Source organism: Streptopelia decaocto (genome assembly GCF_964273445.1).
Source record: "Streptopelia decaocto genome assembly, chromosome: 1".
Taxonomy (NCBI): Eukaryota; Metazoa; Chordata; class Aves; order Columbiformes; family Columbidae; genus Streptopelia; species Streptopelia decaocto.
The window spans coordinates 129,052,785-129,073,064 of NC_138663.1; the positions used below are offsets into that span (position 1 = coordinate 129,052,785).

General features: G+C 41.3%; 1 protein-coding gene across 4 annotated transcripts in view; it reads left to right on the top strand.

Moving 5' to 3' along the window:
- VGLL3 (vestigial like family member 3) overlaps positions 1-20,280 on the top strand; it is a 101,442-nt gene that overhangs the window by 58,868 nt on the left and 22,294 nt on the right. For 3 of the 4 annotated variants that reach the window (XM_082050470.1, XM_082050469.1, XM_082050472.1), the window contains 2 exons: positions 5,377-5,478; positions 15,058-15,811. In XM_082050470.1, the coding sequence (XP_081906596.1) occupies positions 15,707-15,811 (105 nt within the window). In that variant the 5' untranslated portion in view covers positions 5,377-5,478; positions 15,058-15,706. The remainder of the gene's footprint in view (positions 1-5,376; positions 5,479-15,057; positions 15,812-20,280) is intronic. The other variant, XM_082050471.1, reaches the window with a different exon arrangement.

Genomic DNA, 20,280 nt, shown 5'->3' on the forward strand with positions numbered 1-20,280 from the left:
ATAAATAAATGGTCTTTTTTTTCCAATGTATTTACAGTTTTGGTACTTTAAGGGACTGTTTTATGATCACATTTGAGGGGTTTTATCAGGAAGTTAAACCTATTTCACTTGAAGTGCCTTTGTCTACCTACATCCAAGAAGCCACAACCTCATTCTTGAAGTTTGTCTCCTCCTGCAATTCAGACTATCTTGTCAAGACTGAAATCAGACAATTTTCCTGTGTTTTCTGTAGCTGTTCAGAGAGGGATATTTTACTAGCTTTCCTTTCTGTGACGCTTGTGGTTCCTGTGCTCCCAGAAAATGCAGGTTTGACTTTGGAGGCTGCTGTTTTGGTGCCTGAGGAGTCAGTATCAATTATTCCACAACTCTACTGAACCCCATGGGTTAGGGTCACCATCTGAATTTCTTCTCCCATGATAAATAACTGTCTCTCACTAAGTATGGAAAGGCATTATTCCATATGACTCTGGACTACACTCAGGAGCAGTATTTTTATTTCCCTTGAGGAATAGTGGTCACATGACCCAGTTAAAATAGTCCAGGTTTTGATTTTTCATTTGAGGAACAAAATTATTCATGGCTAGCCTGAGTTATGAAATATTTCCTTTGAAGAACAATACAAAACTGCTGATGCAATTAAAATGAAAATATTATTCAGAGCTAAGGCTATAAGAAGAACAAGGATATATAAAAGCAATTTAATTTCACGGGTTTTGGAAGCATTGCCCTTCATCTATTTAAGATCTATTTTTATTAAAATTTGGCAGCCTGGAGGTTAATTCATTTTTTTAATGTATGTTTGTCTTTCAGAAGCTTATTGATTTAAGCATTTTTTTTGTATGACAGTGGCCTAGAAATATTAATTTACATGCACCATATCTATATTTCGTCTGCAAGCTACACAAATGGCTTTTTATCAAACCTTCTTTCATTTGGTTACTTTATTTTTGGAAAAGTATGCTAAATACAGATTGGCCCACCAATGAATTGTTCCATATCCTTAGGATAATGGAGTTTGTTTATACAGGTCTGTGCCCTGTGTCCTTTACCTTTCCTAACAGGGGCTTTCCCGTTCCTTCCCATGTAACACCCTCAGATCGCTCACCCCCCTGTGCTCTTGCTTCTCTCTCATCCCGCAAAACCAACAGGTCTCTGGATGGGCCTTACCATCTTTCTCTGGCTTGCTGGCTGAACCAGAGGCACAAATACCCACAGGTTGCCCAGCTGGCTAGCACCAGACTGACTTGCTAGAAACAGTACCTTCTCAAGTAATTAGCTTTCTGTAGCATTAACTAACAGGGTATTCATCTAATTCATACACACTAATGGCTCATACTGTGAGAGAAATCTATGACTGACAAAATCTTGTGTGACTCTGGCTAAACCAAGCACTTTGTTGATATAAACCCAAAACTAGTTCTTAAAGTGGAAGTAGTAAGTAGTAGTCATGTAAGAAACTGATGGGTGATCTTACAAACTGAATTTATTATGTCTCTGATCCTGCAGTTTTCTACAGGTTACTGTGCTAATTTATTCTTGCTTCAAGCCTACCCTGCATTTCCATGCTGTTGCAAAATGCCTCTTTCAGACGCTCAGTATGTTCCAGGATTTCTTTGAGAAATCCATTGATGAGGTTAGTTCTGTTTCTGAAGCCAGGTGGCATTCAGATCCAGAAGAGGTAGGCTTATTTTGCAGGTTATTCAAAAGGGGCAGAGCCGTGTTTACTAGAGTGCCTGAATGTATAATACCAAATATGAGCCTTAAACAGTAAGAAAAGGAAATTTGTTTCTTCTAGTTTTGCCAAAACTTGTTGTTCTTGTTGTAAACTATGGAATATTTTCTGTGTTTACATATCTATTATTTGAGCCATGTGATTATTATTTTTTACATTCCTTATCTTTGATTCAAAGTGCAAAAAAAAAAATTTTCTCACAATTACTGAGAAAACAAGAAAATATCAAAATGGTGTTTTCCACACAATTCAAACTAAATAAAACCAAAGGCAGGGTAATATGAGAATGAACCCAAAAGAAATGAACCCAAAGTCTAACAAGAAATCTAAATGGGCTCATTCTTAAATCTCAAAGTCAATTTTTTTTTTAAGTTGACGTTAAGTTATGACTTTAGGGGCACACCGACTTGTGAGTTTTGATTGCAATAAACCAAAAATTGTGCCTTATTATAGTTGGGTTGCTAAAAATGGAGAAAATAACCAACAGTACTTCCCTTGTGGGGAACCTTCCAGAACCAGTGACAGAGTCACAGTCAATGCTTCTGTTTGCCAAAACATCAGTAATGCGGGAAAGGACATATCAGATCATCATTGGCGGTTATTATATTCAGCTATCGCTACTCAAGTCTCTGGTAAGTGTTAAACAGACAAGCAAGAGCACTGTATGGGGTTGTTAAATCGAGCCCAGCGGCCTGGTGCAGAACCAAGCCTTTTGACTTCTTGAAAATGACGTCCATCTAGTGGACACAAATCAGTATTACAGCTGGAAAAAACACCAGATTCTAAAATGATACGTCAACATTTTTCTATGTATAAAATCTGTATGGTTTGGTTTGGTTTGTTTGGTTTTTGTTTGTTTTTTAGGAGATAGGTTTATTTGCAAGTTTGCAAGAGAGTTTCTTTGATGGACTGCTTTTCTCAATAAGCCTATTGTTCTTGATGGAGGTCTATCCTTACCTTTTCTTCACATTCTTACCTACGTCCTGATGAGGCTGCTGGCATTTTCTTCAGGTTCAAAATCTGGGCTTTGACGGGTCCCCTGCTGACAAATTTACCACCAAAGAACAAGTGGAAATTTTGGAGAAGAATGATTGATCACTGTAAGAGAGATCTAAACAGTATAAACGAATTAAAGGTGTAATTCTGCAATCCATCTCCATTTGCTTCAGCAGACATTACACCAGAAAGACTCCTGAGAGATGTAAATCCTCTTACTTGTGTGCGCTAGATCTTGCTTCCTAGGAGATGTACAACTGTCATATGTATTATAATGGCACAGTGTACCTGAACTGTGTTTAAAAATAGGAACCCTGTGAAACAGAATGGTAAAATATTGAATTAGCATGATTAACAAACAGGTTTTCTTATCAATTTTATTTACAAAGAATAATTGAAAGTATCCCAACTCCCTCATCTTTTTGACTACTGCAACCCATAGAACCAATCGTAGGTCAGAGAACAAGAAAAAAATCACAAAAGCTTTTTGAAAGTGTCATGTGATTTTGAGACCATCTAATCAAAATTATTCCAAGTAAAGCATTTTGCAGCACCAAAACAAAGTGTTGGACTGCCAGAAATGGAAACTCTGCTGCATTTCACATGCTCCCCTCATGTCAACATGTAAGGGTATCATTGTTGCTGCCCATATGCTACAGTCATCTACTCTCCCTGGAGCTTCTCTTTACCCATGATGCCTGAGTGAAGTGCATAACTGGTAGACCCATGTCTCTGAATCCCAGCCAACACAGTTATCATTAACTTCAGTTGTTTGACAGAAGGGCTGTGACCACAGTGTGACTGGAAAGCGTTGCAAGTCTTGATTTGGTGGCCTCTGAGCACCTCAGGTCCTGCTGTGCATGCTCTTTTTCTCCTTCATGTACCTGTGTCAGGCTAATTAATTACTCAGTGGGCTGTGTTGCCCCTGATGCTTTGCAGAATGAATAGAGCAGCATTCCCAACCACTTCTCTTAAAAATTAATGTTTGCAATTTGACAAGACATTTTCTTCTTGTGATGTGTTTTGTACACTTGCTACAGCAAAGAAGTTCTACTGAAATGGAATACCTCTAGCAAGAAGCTTCAGGGTTACCAACTCAGTAATTCTATATGAAAAACACACGTTCCGAAAAAAGTTTTAATTCTAACTGCCTTTTAAGGCTTCTCTAAACAGAGAAAATAAATGAAACCCTACTCAAGCTGTTGTTTGGACAATACAAAACCATAATAAATAGTGAGACAATTGCTAAGTGATGTGTCTGTGTGTGTTGGTGCTTAACTGTATTCAACAACTTAACTTTCTGGTTTGACTAACTTAAAATTCACTCAGCTTTTTTTTTTTTTTTTTTTGAGAGGGAAACCCACGAATGGATATAACAACTTTTTTCTTTTTTGCACATCAAAAATGTTAATTATTGCTGTTAACAGTAATATTCATAGAACACAGATTGTATTACTTGCATATAGAAATAGAAAAAACTGCTATATCTGAGCATCTCCCAGCTGTGCACAGTAATGTTTACATTCTCTTCAGAGAGGTGCAGGTGTGAAAACAGCTGTATGTGTAATCGTGTATGTTTTAGCGAAAGCAATTCCTTATATCTGATGGAAGCAATACTGAAGTTTGAAAGGACTATGGGGGAGGTTGTTCCCTTTTCATCTGCAGAAAGTTCTATCTTCTGTAGAGATTTGGGTCACCTTTGGTCTAGAGCTCTGAGAACTCTACCCTTACTCCGGAGAGGCAGAAACCTCATGCCAAACAGGTTTTGTTTCCAACTAGTTTTCAGTATAGAGCATTAAGCAGTTTTCCAACGTCCTGCAGTGATGTCCAGGCATTGACTGTTACAGCAAGTGATACATAGATCAGAACTACTCCTGGCCTTTAAGACCTGTTTTTATATTGGTTTGCTATATAGATGCTATTCAGAACAAGGGGAATATCACTGCCAAGGTTAAATATTCTGAAAAAAGAACAATTGCCTAAAGGACATCTTTTTCTTATACAGCATTAATTTTAGAAGTAATCAAATCTCCCAGGAGTACAATGTCACATGAAGTGATTGAAAGTGTCAGAAGACGAACAGAAAAGTTAACACTACCATTTCATCTTTGCCAATTTTCTCCATTGTGCCTGAACATTACAAAATGCAATAATGCATGTAAGAGATCTGACAGCCTGTTGTCTGTCCATCCTGAGGCACAATGGAGGGAATCAAGAATAGAGCAGTTGCCTGATTGCTGAACCATCTTGTTTGTATAGGCTCTTACATAAGCCTTTTTTCTTCTGATGCCATTATTTACCAAGTCAAGGGTCTATCTCGTTCCATTAGTGCACTACCCGAATTCACAGCAAACTAATGAAATATAGCAGTAAATCTTATTAGATTTTGTATGTGGAACATAGCTCAGTCCCAAATACTCTCCTGAGAGAGCCCCATTCCTCTCAAATAGATATCAATAAGACAATATGCAGCAGAAGAAAACAACTAAGTTTTTCAAAATTGTGATATTTTAATTGCATGGCGCAAATGCCATTCTTTGAGAGAGCAAGATTTTTTAAATGATCTATGTATAAAACCACTGATGGGATGTGCAAGCAGAATGGATAAAGTGCTCCCACTCTTACTCTTGTTTCTCTTTTCCTTGCAGGACTAAGTGGAGCAAGGCTACTGGGGCTGCCTCCCTGCTTTGAGATGCTGCAGCTGATGAGCTTCAAACACCAGCCTGACCTGGGTCCAACTCATCCAAAAGGTTAATTTTCACACTTTGATCTGAAGGTAGAAGATGCAGGGATTTAAAATGTGTATTTCTTGCTTTGCTATAGGTGAAGTACCTGGCTCATTCGTCCTTCATAATTTGCAGCTCTGAGTGTTTGCGGGGGCAGTAGGCCTGCCTCTGTGCTGTATTACTTTCCCGTGCTATAATTGCTGTGACATGTCTTTGAGCAGGCCTGTTTACTTGCCACATGATAATTTATGATTAAGCTGCCTTTATTTATAACCCATTCAAGAGATATAGGTAGGCTTTCAAATGCTTCTGTCCACCAGGCAAATGTTCATCACAGCTGAAAACTCTCAGGTTTCTCCTGGCTCTTGAGTGGCTTAGCACTGGGCTGGCGTGAGCTTCCTCGGCACTGTCAGGAATGAAGTGTTTCTTGGCACGTGCAAGAGCTGAATGCTAGGCACCTGGAGAACTTTAAAATTGAAATAGGTGCCTACTTAGCTTTAAGAGCCTTCAGAGTTGGGCAGCAGCTGAGCAGAGGTTTTTAGTATCACTGTTTGTAATTGCAGCTAAATTCTGCCTAGCTGCCTGCTTAGATACCCTAAATACCTTTTTGGGATCTGGCTCTGAGGATTTTTTTTTAACTTTCTTATGCATTAAATAACAAAGAGCAGGCAATTAAGAAGTCTTACTTAACTGGGTTAGTCTCTTGAAGAGAGCTACAAATCAGCCCCATTTCCTTCTCCTGAGAATTGTTAGATCATTTGTTACAAGGGCGAAGGGAGCCTCTGCAGCGTTTCATTGTGGAAGTGTGTGGGACTGCTCTATAGAGCACTCTGTTTCCTTGTTTACAAACCATGTGCACTTAGATTGAGCATCCCAGTTGGATGTTTAGTTTGAAAAGCGATATGTCAGTTGCTGTTTAATTAGGACTCTGCAGCCCACCTTTCTCAGATGCTGCTGCTTATTAAAGCATTCCCTGACTGGGAATATGCAGATGCTGTTGGTGGAAGAAATAGTTGCCTTTAGTCAGAGTGAAAGGCCTTTGCCACCTCTAACTTGGAGTTATAGCAGCAGACACAGACCTCAGGGGTTAGGTGTAAGGACAGGGAGACAAACAGACTTCTATTCTCCCTGCAAGGAAAATGCTGTCAGTGAGGGGTGTTGCTGTGCTCTCTGCCCCAGGAGAGGAAATGTTTCTCCACCACTGCCCATGTATCCTGCTCAATGTTGCTTCTTGGGATTTCAAGGATTTCAAGAACAGGTGAACAACTTCTCTTTGCTGCTTGCTTGTTTGGGCTGGGATGTGAGGGCAATAGCAATCAAAATTGCTCGTGTTTAATACCTCTGAGAGAGGCCTGGAAAGAATAAGCTGCTTACAGTAAAAGAGTGTGGCTCATTCTCCAGTGGTGCAGCCTTCTCTTATTTGGAAGGCAATTAGTACTTTTTCACAAAATTAAAGGCTTTAATACTGCATTTCTCCAAAGAGACTCCCCAGTATGCTCTACTGAAATTGTAAAGGTATCTCTGAATTCAACTGTAGTGTGCCATTCAAGTGCCCTGGCTTAGTATTAGTGTTGTTAACCATTTCCCATTTCTCTGATTTATTGCTGCAAGCTTAAAAAAAAAAACAAACCCAAAACCTCAAGCTGATGGTGCTCATGGGAACTGTGGTATTGATACACTTGGAGAATTAAGTTGTTTATTCATACTGAGCTGTAGTACCTTGCCAGAGGTGACAATTTTCTCTCTCACTTTGAAATATGAAAAATAAATTTTTTTTTTAGAAAAGCTAACATTAATGAAATAAAATGCTGAGTACTGTTGTGTTGGACCCACCTCTTCCAAAAAACTGAAAGGCATTATCTGTTGTGTGTTTTTAAGACAGTAGCACAGTATTTCTTCTAGACACTAAGGATAATGCATGTGTGTATATGGGTAAGGACTGTTTAACAGGTGATAAAATTCCATTGATGGAGGAAAAAACGGAGCTTAATCTTCAGCTCTCTCACCCCCGACTTTGAGAATGTTATCTCTTTTCAGTAGTTTGTTTTAGCTTTGGTGCAAGCAAAAGCCATTCTACTGTATTTCCCCCATCCTCTGGCTTTCTGGGAAGCGAAGTATCATTACTATGAGCAATATACTTCCTCTTTAAATTGCTTTTTCCAAACAGCTTCAGCATGCTTGTTTTGCCCACCTAAAGGCCTACTTTTTCATTAAGGCAATCCCATCCTATAGCATAAAGATGCCCATGGAGCAGGGAATAATTATGTCAATGAATCTTGCTTCCTACAGGAGACTAAACAAGCTGTGTGACTTCAGCCCATGCCTGGATGGCAAAAATTCTGACCATGATCTTGAACTGATTAATCCCACAGCTTCTGTATCTCCAGTTGTAAAAAGAATAGTGGTGATAGCTCACACAATCTTTGTGGAAATCAGTGCATTTATATATAAATATTTTACACACTTTACTATACAACGCATTAATTCACAAAGAATTAAATACTTGCTTTCCCACTCATACAGAGTATTCTGTTTTTGTGATGGGTAAGGAATGATACCATAGACAACTGAGAAGAGATGGTTGAGTATTATTGATAGCTGCAATTTATTTATCAAGAGACTGGTAATATTCTAGAAGCATTTTTCTAGCCCTTTCCTTCACCACACACACAGGTTCTCTGAAAGAGTAAAGAAAAGCTAATGAAAAGCCTATGATAATGAGATCACGAGCAATATGAAAAGAAACGGGGCAATGCTGGCAGTCTTGATTATTACGATAATCTAGTTTAGGAGCAAATTACGTTATTATTCTAATATAGGCTCTTGGCAAAAGGAGTAAAAAAAAAAAAAAAGACCCAAGCAATTGTTAAATTGTTAAAGGCATTTATGGCATTGTGTGTTGCAGCGGCAAAACAACGTTTCACTTGCATTTAACACATATATTTAGAATTTGGAAATGCTGTGTGGTATTAAACACATGGTGGCATTTCTTGTAGTAAATACTGTCTGTCATTTAAGCCAAAGAAAGGATTTGCATTGCCCCATTTTTGCAAACAAGAGTGTCCATCAAACACTCCTATAGTCAGCAGTCACACCCAATAAAACATAAGGAGTGTTAGTAGCTGAATTATTGTAGAAACCACCTACTTCAAGCACAGGGAAAGGAGAAGGAAGTAAAATGAGTGCAGCTCAGCTGGATGCAGTACTGCCATTACTTTGTTTCATGAGGAGTTATCTGAAGTAGGCTACCTGGGAAAGATGGATTTGCCATGTTTGGTGACAAAACTGTACAGCTGCAATAGAGGTTTGAGGGTGAAGCAGTGGTGTAAAATTAATCCTGTTCTCCTGCAGATTGCAATATCTGCAAGGTGGAGTGGAGGGTGAAAGAATGCTAGCTTCAGCAGGGATGATTGTAGAAAATCTAGGCATCATTTCAGTGTGATGAGGTCAGATTGTAAGACTGTTTTCAAACTAAGAATTAATCCCAGACAAAACTGATCATAATTTTACTGAGTTAGTCCTTGGACTGGTGTCTCTGTCCTATTAACCTTATAGACACACGTGTCTGTGCTGACATGAGGGGAAGCAGAGGTAAGGAGATGGCATTATTTTTTTAATACCAATTATGGCTTAAGTGTAATCAAAAGCCTTAGCCCTACCTTAGAGCTTGTTGGACTGGATCAAAACCTTTGCAGTTAGCTGGTGCAAACATGCTCTGCTCTAAACTCCTTTGCTGGTTCAGCTTTGTTCTAAATGTGCTGCTGAGCTAATATTTTGCTGTGGGCTTCGTGCCAGACCAGGCATTGTCAGCTTGCCCCCAGCTGCATAGAACTGGCAGACACTCTATATCATACTCTGGCTAATTCATAAAAAAAATGTCCGTATGTCTGCCATTTGGCAGTTACAGGTGGCGTATCAGCCTGGAGGACCAATATTCTGTGGGCAGCTATGCTAACGTCAACAGGAGCAATTTCAGAGCAAAATGTCAGTCAGTGGTCATGAACCAGTCACTGGTCCTCAGTCTGCAGAAAAATAAAACCATATTCTGCCAAGAGCTGCTAGGCTTCATCTTCAATTGCTCTGTTTTCACCATTTTTGCTATAGCCTCAGAGTCTGGCCAGCAGGGGAAGCTGTCTATGCTCAACCCATGGCCAGTTTGGGACCAAAGCAGCTTTAAGGATAACTAGGAACAACATCAAAGCTACCCTGAGTTAGGCCAGCTACTGCACCAGCTGCAAGCTTGAAGGAGCACCCCAATGTGTTTTTTTTCCAATGGGGAGGAGGATGGAAAAGAAAGGCATCATACAGCATCTGAAGGTTTTGATCAGTTTTCTAGTTATTCTTTACAGTTACTCCCCAGCTGCTTTGTGCTTCCCTGCTAGATATGACAGGGCCCCAAAATTCAGCTGCTGAGCTGGAAACATGTTTACTAGTGTATTATGAAAAAGGCATGGTAAAAAATTCCAGTATAGATGGAGGATTCTAATGCCAGATTGTGCCTTGGGATTCCAATGCATATCTTCCATTAAAGCCTTTAAAAATGTTTGCATTTCAAGGAAGAATTTGGATCTTCATCACATTTCCCTCTTTTTCTTTGAGAGCCAAACATTTTCTGTGGTAACAGAAAATGTTATAACAAGAATAAATATGATGCATTGAGGCAGTAAAATGAGTAACAGTCCTTGATCTATTTGCTGAAGATTACAGGCATAAGATGTAAAAGCTGTTAGTGGCTTGAAGGAAGATATTTGCTATGATTGGCACTGCAGCTTTGCTTATATTACAAAATATGAAGGAGATGACTAGAGAGGTGTCCAGATTCTCACAGTGTATGGAGAGGTTGCTATCCGTCTTGTGATCAAAGCCTGGGCCAACAATTTACTGTATTTCATTGACTTTTGAATCAAACAATCCTAAAATTTCAGGGTAACATACTTGCCACACATGAACTGCTGTCTCCCATTCCAGAGGGGTCAAAACCTTGGTGGTGAGTGTGTATTTACTATATTTATGAAGGACATGTTAAACCTGTTTTCTGTACTCCCAAGGTGCTGTATGAATGAAAATGGTATTGAATGAATGGAACACTTCTTTTTTTTCCCAAACACAGAATGTCAGGGATTGGAAGGGACCTTGAAAGATCATCTAGTCCAATCCCCCTGCCAGAGCAGGAACACCTAGATGAAGTTACACAGGAACGTGTCCAGGTGGGTTTTGAATGTCTCCAGAGAAGGAGACTCCACAACCTCCCTGGGCAGCCTGTTCCAGTGTTCTGTCACCCTCACTGAGAAGAAGTTTCTTCTCACATTTAAGTGAAACTTCTTGTGTTCCAGTTTGAACCCATTACCCCTTGTCCTACCATTGGTTGTCACCGAGAAGAGCCTGGCTCCATCCTTGTGACACTCACCCTTTATATATTTATAAACATTAATGAGGTCACCCCTCAGTCTCCTCTTCTCCAAACTAAAGAGACCCAGCTCCCTCAGCCTTTCCTCATAAGGGAGATGCTCCACTCCCTTAATCATCTTCATTGCCCTGCGCTGGACTCTCTCCAGCAGTTCCCTGTCCTTCTTGAACTGAGAGGCCCAGAACTGGACACAATATTCCAGGAGTGGTCTCACCAGGGCAGAGTAGAGGGGAAGGAGGACCTCTCTCTCGACCTACTAACCACCCCCCTTCTAATACACCCCAGGATGCCATTGGCCTTCTTGGCCATCCTGCTGTCCACCAGGACCCCCAGGTCCCTTTCCCTTACACTGCTCTCTAACAGGTCATTCCCCAACTTATACTGGAACCTGGGGTTGCTCCTGCCCAACCTTTCAATTTCCATATTGTTTCAAATTGGAGCAGTGTGACTATGTATAGAGAGAAACTTTAGCCTCAGGAAAGCAAATAACTCTCACCCTTCTCTCCCTCCCCAAATGTTTGTGACAGTGTGCTTTCACACCATTTCTTCAGGAATGAGGAGTGCCTGCCTGCCCGCCCCTATCTTGTGCATCTTCCCTGGGGAATGGAGAGAACTTGAGCCTGACCCAGGGGTTTTGGAGCTCTCTGTTGCCTCCTGCACTTTAGGACTTACACTGTATCAGCTGGAAGTGTAGATCACAGCTGTGATGGCATTTCAGCTTTACAGGAACATATCTAGCAGTCCTTGAGTGCCTAGGTCAAGCTAAACTCCCTAGCTGGACATCATGTAAGTTGGTGTGAAACATTAAGAAATCTTTGTGGTAAATTCCACCAGAAACTGAACTTGCTTTAGAGGGTGTTTGTCAAAATTGAGTCATCCCCACGAAAATGCTTTTTCATCAAAACTGTTTTGGTGGGGTTTTTTGGGTTTTTTTTGTGTCTATCTTATCAGAGGATTCCCAGACAGTTGCAAACAAACATTATTTTTACCCTTCTTTTTTCTTCATATGTAAGGTGTAGATAATGCCTGATGTTTATTTCCTTAGGATGCAGTGTGTCTCTTCAGACTTGGTTCTTCTCATTTAGGAAAAACTAACGTGTTACATTTTTGGCTGTTGAGCGGACCATAACAACAAAGCCAAGGGGCTTTGCCTGTAAATACTAGGCACAGCTAGCTAGGGTGTGGTTTCCAATGATTTAAATACTTATAGAATGCCAGCAGAGGGTGAAACAAGGGGGAGAGAGGAGAATAAAGGAAAAGACTTGTTTGTTTTCATCTCTGTGGAACTGCTAACTGTACAGAGTTGTCTCTTCAAATAAATATTTGGGAATAATTGCATAGTGTGGAGGAGGGAGGGGGGGACCCTGACTTCTTGTTATTGCTCAGAAGGCTGTACCAAGTCACGTTCAGCTGTCGTTCTTACCTGGTGCTCCGTGAGGATTTTCTGGTCTTTATTTCCTATGGTTGCCTTTAGCATCACTGAAGTTCAGCTAGTCCAAGAATCAACATAGTCTGATCGATTTAAGAAGCTAGAATAGACAGCAGAGATGAATGAACTTTAAATAAAGTACAACCAGTTGATTATTTTCCTCATTAGAGAGACTGTGTCAGAAAGCTGGGATGTTTCTCTTCTGTAAAGAACGGGAACCAGTCATACCTTAGCCTGTTCCTCTCCTTTTGTTTGTGTGATGCATCTGCATTAGCAAGCTGTGCTTTTCATTCCAGAGTGGTGAAAGGGGACAACAATAAATTACAATACCTTTTAAGAAATCTCCAAGTCTTATCAGATCTCACATTTCATCCCAATGTTCTTCCATGCCATTCTTTTACTATTAATATTACTCTAATTGCCACTGAGAATTTACAGTTTGCTGCCCTTCTAGTGCTTGAAACTACTGCTGTAAAATAGTGTGGAGGCAGAAAATGGAGATCGTCTCTCCTCTTTTTTGTAAATTCCTATTTCTTGTGAAATCTCCAAATTCATAACTTCCTGTGCTTCTGAAGAGAAGCCCTCTATATACTTCATACTATTGTTACACTGCTAAAAATGGAAATTTGATGCTGCTGCTTCTGGAGTGGAAGCGAAAGAGCTGAGAAAGGTGGTGTTTTTATCCCAACTGTCTCATGATATTTGAATGCTGGGAGTAGAAAGCAATATAATATCTGAAAATGCAGCCACTTACCACTTTTAAATAAATTCCAGATTATGGGCCAAACTCACTGTTGACATAAGCAGATGCAAATCTAATGAAGTCACTGCAGTTACTTCTACTTATGCCAGAGGTGAATTTGTCCCTATTTTTGGAACATGCTAGTTCTGTGCTGCAGTGTTGGCACACTGTATCATGTCAAAATCCTTTTCAGCAATGGCTGAGTACGACTGGCCGACTGACATGAAGCATCATGTCAGACATATGCCTGACAATGGTTCCGTTCTGCCTTTTGACATGATGTATCATGCCACTGTATTGTGCCTGAAGGCATTCAATAGGATTTGCAGCAGGATCTGATAGTAAGGAATGTGTGCTAATTGAGTATCCAAGTACTTTGACATCCTGTGGAAAACAGTGATATCTATGTTAGCGCATCTATAAACTTCTCGCAAGTGCTGCATGTACTTGGGTGTAAAATGATCACTAATGTGCTCCCACCTCAATGTATCGCACTAGCATAGTAATTTCCTATTTTGGTCTGGTTCTGCTTTAAGGACTCGCAGTGCATTTTCTCCTAAAAACCATCAATTGGTATTGAAAGAACTTGTTCCTGTTTGTGATTTTATATCTTGTTTTGTTACTGTTATTTAGCATAGGAGGGACTGGTTTTTGTTGTTGTTGTTGTTTGTTTTGGTTTGGGTTTTCTTTTTATAAACTATTGTTGGGTCTTATTGCCATTGCATCTGAAAGCATTTTACCTCAGAATGGTGCTAAACAACATCTTCCCTAAAACAGGAAACATTTCACAATCCTCTGCAGCAAGCAGCACAGCTTCCCTGAGAGGATCTGTGAGGGTGGATAGCAGCCAGTTGTCCAAATGTGAGGAGGCCGGGTGCCAGGAGTTGGAGCGGCCGGAGGAATGCCTGAAGGCAGCCCGGCTGTACACGCATGGTGAAAACCTCCAGGTCAGGATCAGGCACATGTCCAGGAACAGAGAATTTCCGAAGGTGGTACCTGTTATTGCTGATCGACAGCTCCTGCAAACATTGCTGTCGGGATAATGTTTTGCCTTAGGCTTGTTGTTGCAGTAGGAAACAAAGCGAAAGAGATTTCTAAAATTAATAGGGCCCAGATTGACCAGAGATTTGTAGATAGCAATCAGAATTTGGATTTTCTGTTTCCCTGAAGAAATCATTCAGAAGCCTGTATATTTGGTATAGAAAAGTGTATGGTGTATGTGTATTGTACCCTTGCAAAATCTTCCAAGTGTCTACAAAGATTAATACTGAAGATATAATCCATTTAGTTACATATATAAAATGCAACAGGAACAAATTACCACAGTGACATTAAAAAAGTATACAGCTACTTTTAAATCTGTACACCCGAAACTAAAAAAAAAAAACAAAACAAAACCTGCCTGCAGGAAATTGGATCTTTTTTCAAAGTATTGCCATTGAAGGTTTCAGAGAAATTCTTTCTATAAACAGGGAATCCTACTGGGGGCAGACAGAGCTATTTTAACCTTGTGTATTCATCTAACTATTCTGGCCAAGGAGATGTGTGTGTCTGTGTGTGTTTGTGTGTGTGTGTATATATATATACAGAGAGAAGAGAGAGTATAAATTTAGAACTTTTGATTGAAAGCTTACATTTTTGGCCACTATTAAATGTAGGTAAACTTCAAAACAATTTTTTTTGTTGTTTTTTAAAACTTTAAACTTGATACAATTCATCTTAGGCCAAAATGAGAAGAAAACAAGAGCAAACAAGTGCAGTCATTCCCAGGCTCATAAACTGGAATAATGCTGACAAGCCATCTGCGTAGTCTTTTCCATGTGAGGAATGGCATTGAAAGCCTTCAAGTGCGGGACTGCAGTAGGGCAGCTTGCAGGCAAAAATGTGCATACAGAGGTAGACCGTTAATATATTTAAGTAGGACTGGAGCCATTACAACCAGATCCTGGTTTTCTGCATATTTTTGAACTAGACCAGTACACTTCATTGATTTTTTTTTTTTTTTTTTTTTTTTTTTGCCTCCAGACATTGTGGACCAAATGTAGGGAGAGAAGACAAACTTTGCAAGCTAGTTTAAAACGTATCCAATCTCCCACCTCCCATGGGACAAATGGGTTCCTTCTACCTCCCAGATGAACTTCCAGGATGAACCCCTCAGGAGGTCAAGTGTGGCTGGTGCAAGTGACACTTGACTAGGGAGAGTCCCCGCTGCTTAAGCTTGGCCGAGCTTCTCATAGACTGAAACCCGGCACCGAGGCACTTCCCTCTCCCGTCCAGAAGAAACGGGAGATTCGCACCAAGAGCGAATAAATAAATATTACTGAGGGCCAAACCTGCCTCAAAGCAAAGGGCAGCTGCGGGACCCTCCGCGGGACGGACGGGGGGGAGTTGCAGGTGCTGCGCGCCCGCGGAACCGCTGCGAGGGGGGCGGGCGGGGCGCGGTCTCCGCCCCCGCGGCCGCGCTGCTGCTGCTGCTGCTGTCGCCGCCGGGGCGCCCCGCGCTGCTGCCGCCGCGCTATAAGTGCGGGAGCGGGGCGCGGCGGCCGCCGAAGATGCGCTGGCAGCCGGGGCTGCGCGGCGCCCCGCCGCGGCCGCCCTGCGCGGAGGAGGAGGAAGAGAAGAAGAAGGAAGAAGAAGAAGCGGGAGGCGGCGGCGGCGCGGGGCGGCTGCGGCCATGAGCTGCTCGGACGTGGCCATGCAGCAGCCCGCCCCGGCGGCGTGCGGGGCGCCCCGCTATCTGGCCGGCGCCGCGGCCGCACCCGCGGCGGGCTGTCCGCAGGTGAGCAGCGGGGAGGGAAGGGTTGCGCTGGCTAGCGCGCAAGTCGTGGCGGTGGGGCGGACTGGGAGGTGGGAGGACTTTTTCGGGTGTCCCCCCCTTAGCGGACTGCATGGCGCATCGCTGGCTGACCGGGGCGGAGACCTCCACCCCGGCCAGCCAGCGATGCGCCATGCAGCCCCCGGCCTGATTTGGAGATGCGGGAAGCTGATGAGGGTGCCCCAGAGCAACGGAGACTGGTAAGACCATTTTTTTTATTTTAAAAAATATTTTTTCCCAAATTCTTATATTTAGAGGGTAGGTGTTGACTTGCTCGGCCGGAGCGGGAAAAGGGGAGAAAGTTATTCCTTGCCTTCTACCCCCGCCTCCTCTCTGCCGCCGCTCCTTACTCGACGAGCCTCACGGCTCGTCCGCTTTGCCGGCGCAGAGCTGCGCCTTTGCTGTCCGCTGCTGCCGAGTGGTCCACGGGCGCGCACACGGGCGTAACCTCCGCCCGCCGGCGGGAGGGGACCCGCACTGCTCCCCGTGGACGGAACGCACTGCACCACTCACCCCGGCTGTCTTGGAAGACTTGCTCGGGCAAGTTTCCAGCTGAATAGGGTGATCAGATGTATTGAAAAAAAAAAAAAAAAGTCAGGAAATTCTTATCAGGCTGACAGCATTTTTAGACTATGCAGTGCGTGGGTGAAGTGGGACTAATATTGACTTGGCCCTAATGTAGTCATCTGAGAATACATTTTTTGGTTGTTGCTGCATTCCATAAGGTTTTATCATTATTATCCATGAAGATTGTTTTCTCCGTACATGGGAAGTGACCCCTAATATCAACTTGCCTGGGAGACACGAATATGGGCTAAACCATTAAAATTCCTATTGCGTGTTATTGTTTTTTTTTTTCCTTCATCGTTGGGACAGAGAGCCCATTCGCAGAAGTGATACCTCAGTGAACTTTTCCAAGTTGCTCACATTGTTCACTGTAAACATGGGCTCTGGAAAACTTGTGAGTTTTGTCTGTCATAGTGTGCCTTCGTTATTATTTCTTCTCTAATTTAGGTCACAGCTTGCAGAACCTTCCATCTATACAGTAATTTTACTTACAAACTCTCTATCTAAAGAGCTGGAGCTCCAGTTGTTAGCCTGCATAATTTGGGGGAAAAATAAATAAAGAATCTCAAACAGATTGACTCTTTGACTAAGAGACCTGGAAGTAGAAAACTGCAATTGAAACTTTGGTGGATGTTTTGGCATTTAACTCTGTAGGTGATTGGCTGTATATCTTTTCGGGATCTGGAATGTAGAATGCATAGTACATGAAAATCTATTAAACTATCATTACCAGCTGTTTCACACTCAAGTACAATTATTTTTAAACAGAATCATGAAGTTTCTCTATCAGTAAGCAGCACCATATATGAAATATCCTGGAGGCACCTTAATGAACACCAAAGATTCTTGAAATTTCATTTTAAATAAACTGAGTTCTTGTGGGTTATGCTATTCATGCTATTTAATGACAGTGGAGGTAGATATGCAAAGCAAGAAACATAGATAGTTTTGTTGAGCCAATACAATTCAAGAGTTGTGGACAGCACAATATATCCTATTACCACCAAAAAACATTCTAAACCTTGCTATCCTGCATATTATTGACAATTGGTTTTAGTTAAATCTGCTTGCACCAATTATTCCTGAAATATTTGGATCTGGAGGGTCTTCACAAACTCATAAAATGTCAGACTGGAAAACCAAGCTGTTGTCGCTGAACTAAGAATGTTGCACTAATTCTATCAGCTGTGAACTTTAGAGCATTTAATATATTCTCTCTGATTATAATACACTTAAAAAAAAAAAAGTAAACATAGAATGAACTCCTCATGCATCTGTAGTTGTGGTGGAAAGATTGACTATTTGGGTAATGCATGACATTTTGCAAGTCTATTTTTCTTCAGAATTGTCCTGTCATGGACATTTAATCAAACGATAAAGAGCATAAGAAAGGATGAGGAATCTCTTGCCAGGTTTTTGTTTCTTCTTACACATGTGTTCAACATGTAAAACACTTCTGTGGTCTTTGTGAGGATGATGACCATTTTAAAGAATGTTCTTCTTTGCTGGAATTAAAACTGTGGTTTAAAAATAACAGTGAGGGAAGATGAACTAGTGGGATATCTTAAAAATAAAGCTATGCATTGAAGCTGATAAAGTGGATCTCACCCTTAAAATATCTGAAGACTCCATTGAAGCATTTTTCAGTGTCATTGTACTACTCTGTTGGTTTTCGGTACACAGTAAAATGTTTTGTTTTCTGAAAGAGAAAACTCTTCCATGCTGCGCTCCTGTTGGCTTTCCTTTCCTTCTCAGTGCAAGGAGACATAGGTGTGTTATTCTAACTAAAGTTTGTGCATCTTCGTAGGTATTAAATCCGTCACGAGCTTGTAACTGATTATGCCAGTTTTCAGTATGAGTTTTGTATCCTTTTAAGAGCAAAGCAAGCTCCTTAGCTGTGGAGCTGCTGTTGCAGATGTATAGGTTCAAGTTCTGGGCCATAGTGTCCCTCTGGAAAGGCAACTTCGTGTGTTTCTATAGGTTGCGTGCTGCATATGCTGGTCAGGAGAAGTGTCTCCAGCAAGCAGCCGGTATTGTGTCACTGTTCTGCAGTGAGAGTTGAATGGCCGTTTCTCTCTCTCTTTTTTATTATTATTATTATTTTTCTTTAAATGACTGATATTGGATTGTTTTTAAATGATGGACTGGTGTGCGCCTGAGTTGTGCAGAAGTGACTTTTTTTTTTTTTTTAGGGGATGGTCTATCATGCCTTTTCAAAGTTACTCCACTTTAAATTTATTTCTGTATTTCTGTGTTTGTAGTTTTCACTCCCTTAAAATCAGTGCAGAACTGATTTTTTCCTTGAGCAGAAATGCAGAATTTCTGGAAGGTTAACTTTCACCAATCTGTAGCCAAGAAAGGACTAGCTGGCAAATGAATTTAGAAGGGATGTTTATTTTTTTTTAAGCACTCAGTGGACTGAAACTTGAATTCCTACTGAATGTTAATGGGAGTGGAGGCTTAGCACCTTTGAGATTGTTGAAGTCTAGGGTGTTTTCCGGAGAGAAGTAAGTGGAATACGGATATATACATGCTCAAACGATGCCAGGAGCCGATGAAAATGGGGTGTGGCCCTAATTCTATTGATAAATCGGGGTTTCCACATTCCTTTGCCAAAAGGCAGGGCAAGCATCTGCTGGTGTAACAACACAGATGTGTTCCTCTGTGTGGCAAGAAGCTGTGCCTGCATGAGGGTCAACCCTGCAGAATGGTGAACTCTTCATCGTACACTTGCCGGAGGGGCTGTGCAGCTGTAGTCGTGAGTTTTGGCTTTTCTATGGGTTGGGTGAGGAATGGGTGTAACAGAGCTACTCATTCGAAGAGACTCTGGAAACACATAATCAGTGAAGAATCCTGTTTTATTCTTGGCTCATGAGAAATGCTGTGATGGCTCGCCATGCTCTGTCAATCTAGGTATAGCAAGCTGCAGAGCTGAGCCTAAGGTAGGATTTACCCTGGCTCGCTAACAGCTGAGTTTTAGACCTTTGAAATGGGAAGTTGCAGTAAATGGTAGTTTTGGAATTTCTCCATGGTATGTAGATGTAGAGAGTTAAGCCAACACCATCCTTGCTAAATCAAGTCTTGCATAAAGAGTTGTGATATGCTCAAGTCAGACTTACTGCTGGCAGTGCTGCAGACAGACTTTTTCCAGAAAAGGGCTTGTCTCCATTAGCAAATTAGGTCACTAACTCAACTCTTCCTTCCAAACTAACAGCATTGCAGACAAGGACGAGTTACATTTGATGTTCTGTCAGCTGACTGTAGCTAAAACCTAATTGATATACTGTAACTTAGTTTTTCAGTAGCTTTCTTTGTATCATACATTCTCAACTTTGAGGATGGGCTTACGTTACTGCTGATGTGTGTGTGTGGCAGTCTGCAGTATCTAACGCAGCAGAAGGTAGCCTCACATTCCGTTTTTCTAGTTAGGATGTTTTCTCAAAGCTTGTTCTGAAGCCTGGTGATCACTCTGCTACTGACTTCACTGAAAACTGAATCAGACCTATATAACTCACCTTTACAGGCTACTCTCAGAATTACAGGACTTAAAACCTGGGTTAAGACTTACCCTCTGTCTGGGTTTTTGTTATGTTGTTTTGTTTAACCCCATGAGACACTTCTGATTATAAATAAATAAATGAATAAATCGCCTGCTTTATTTTGTTGTCCTGATTGGGACCAAATTCTATTTGACCTTCCTATAATGACATAAAAATATGACTTTAGACTTTAACGATACATCTCTGTTTAGATGTACAGCAAAAAATGTATAAAGTCATTTTTCCACCATTCCATTCTTTAGCAGAGCACAGCGGGAGATCCAGGCTCTACTGCTGCAAATTCTGTGGCTCACCTGAAAGCGTGTG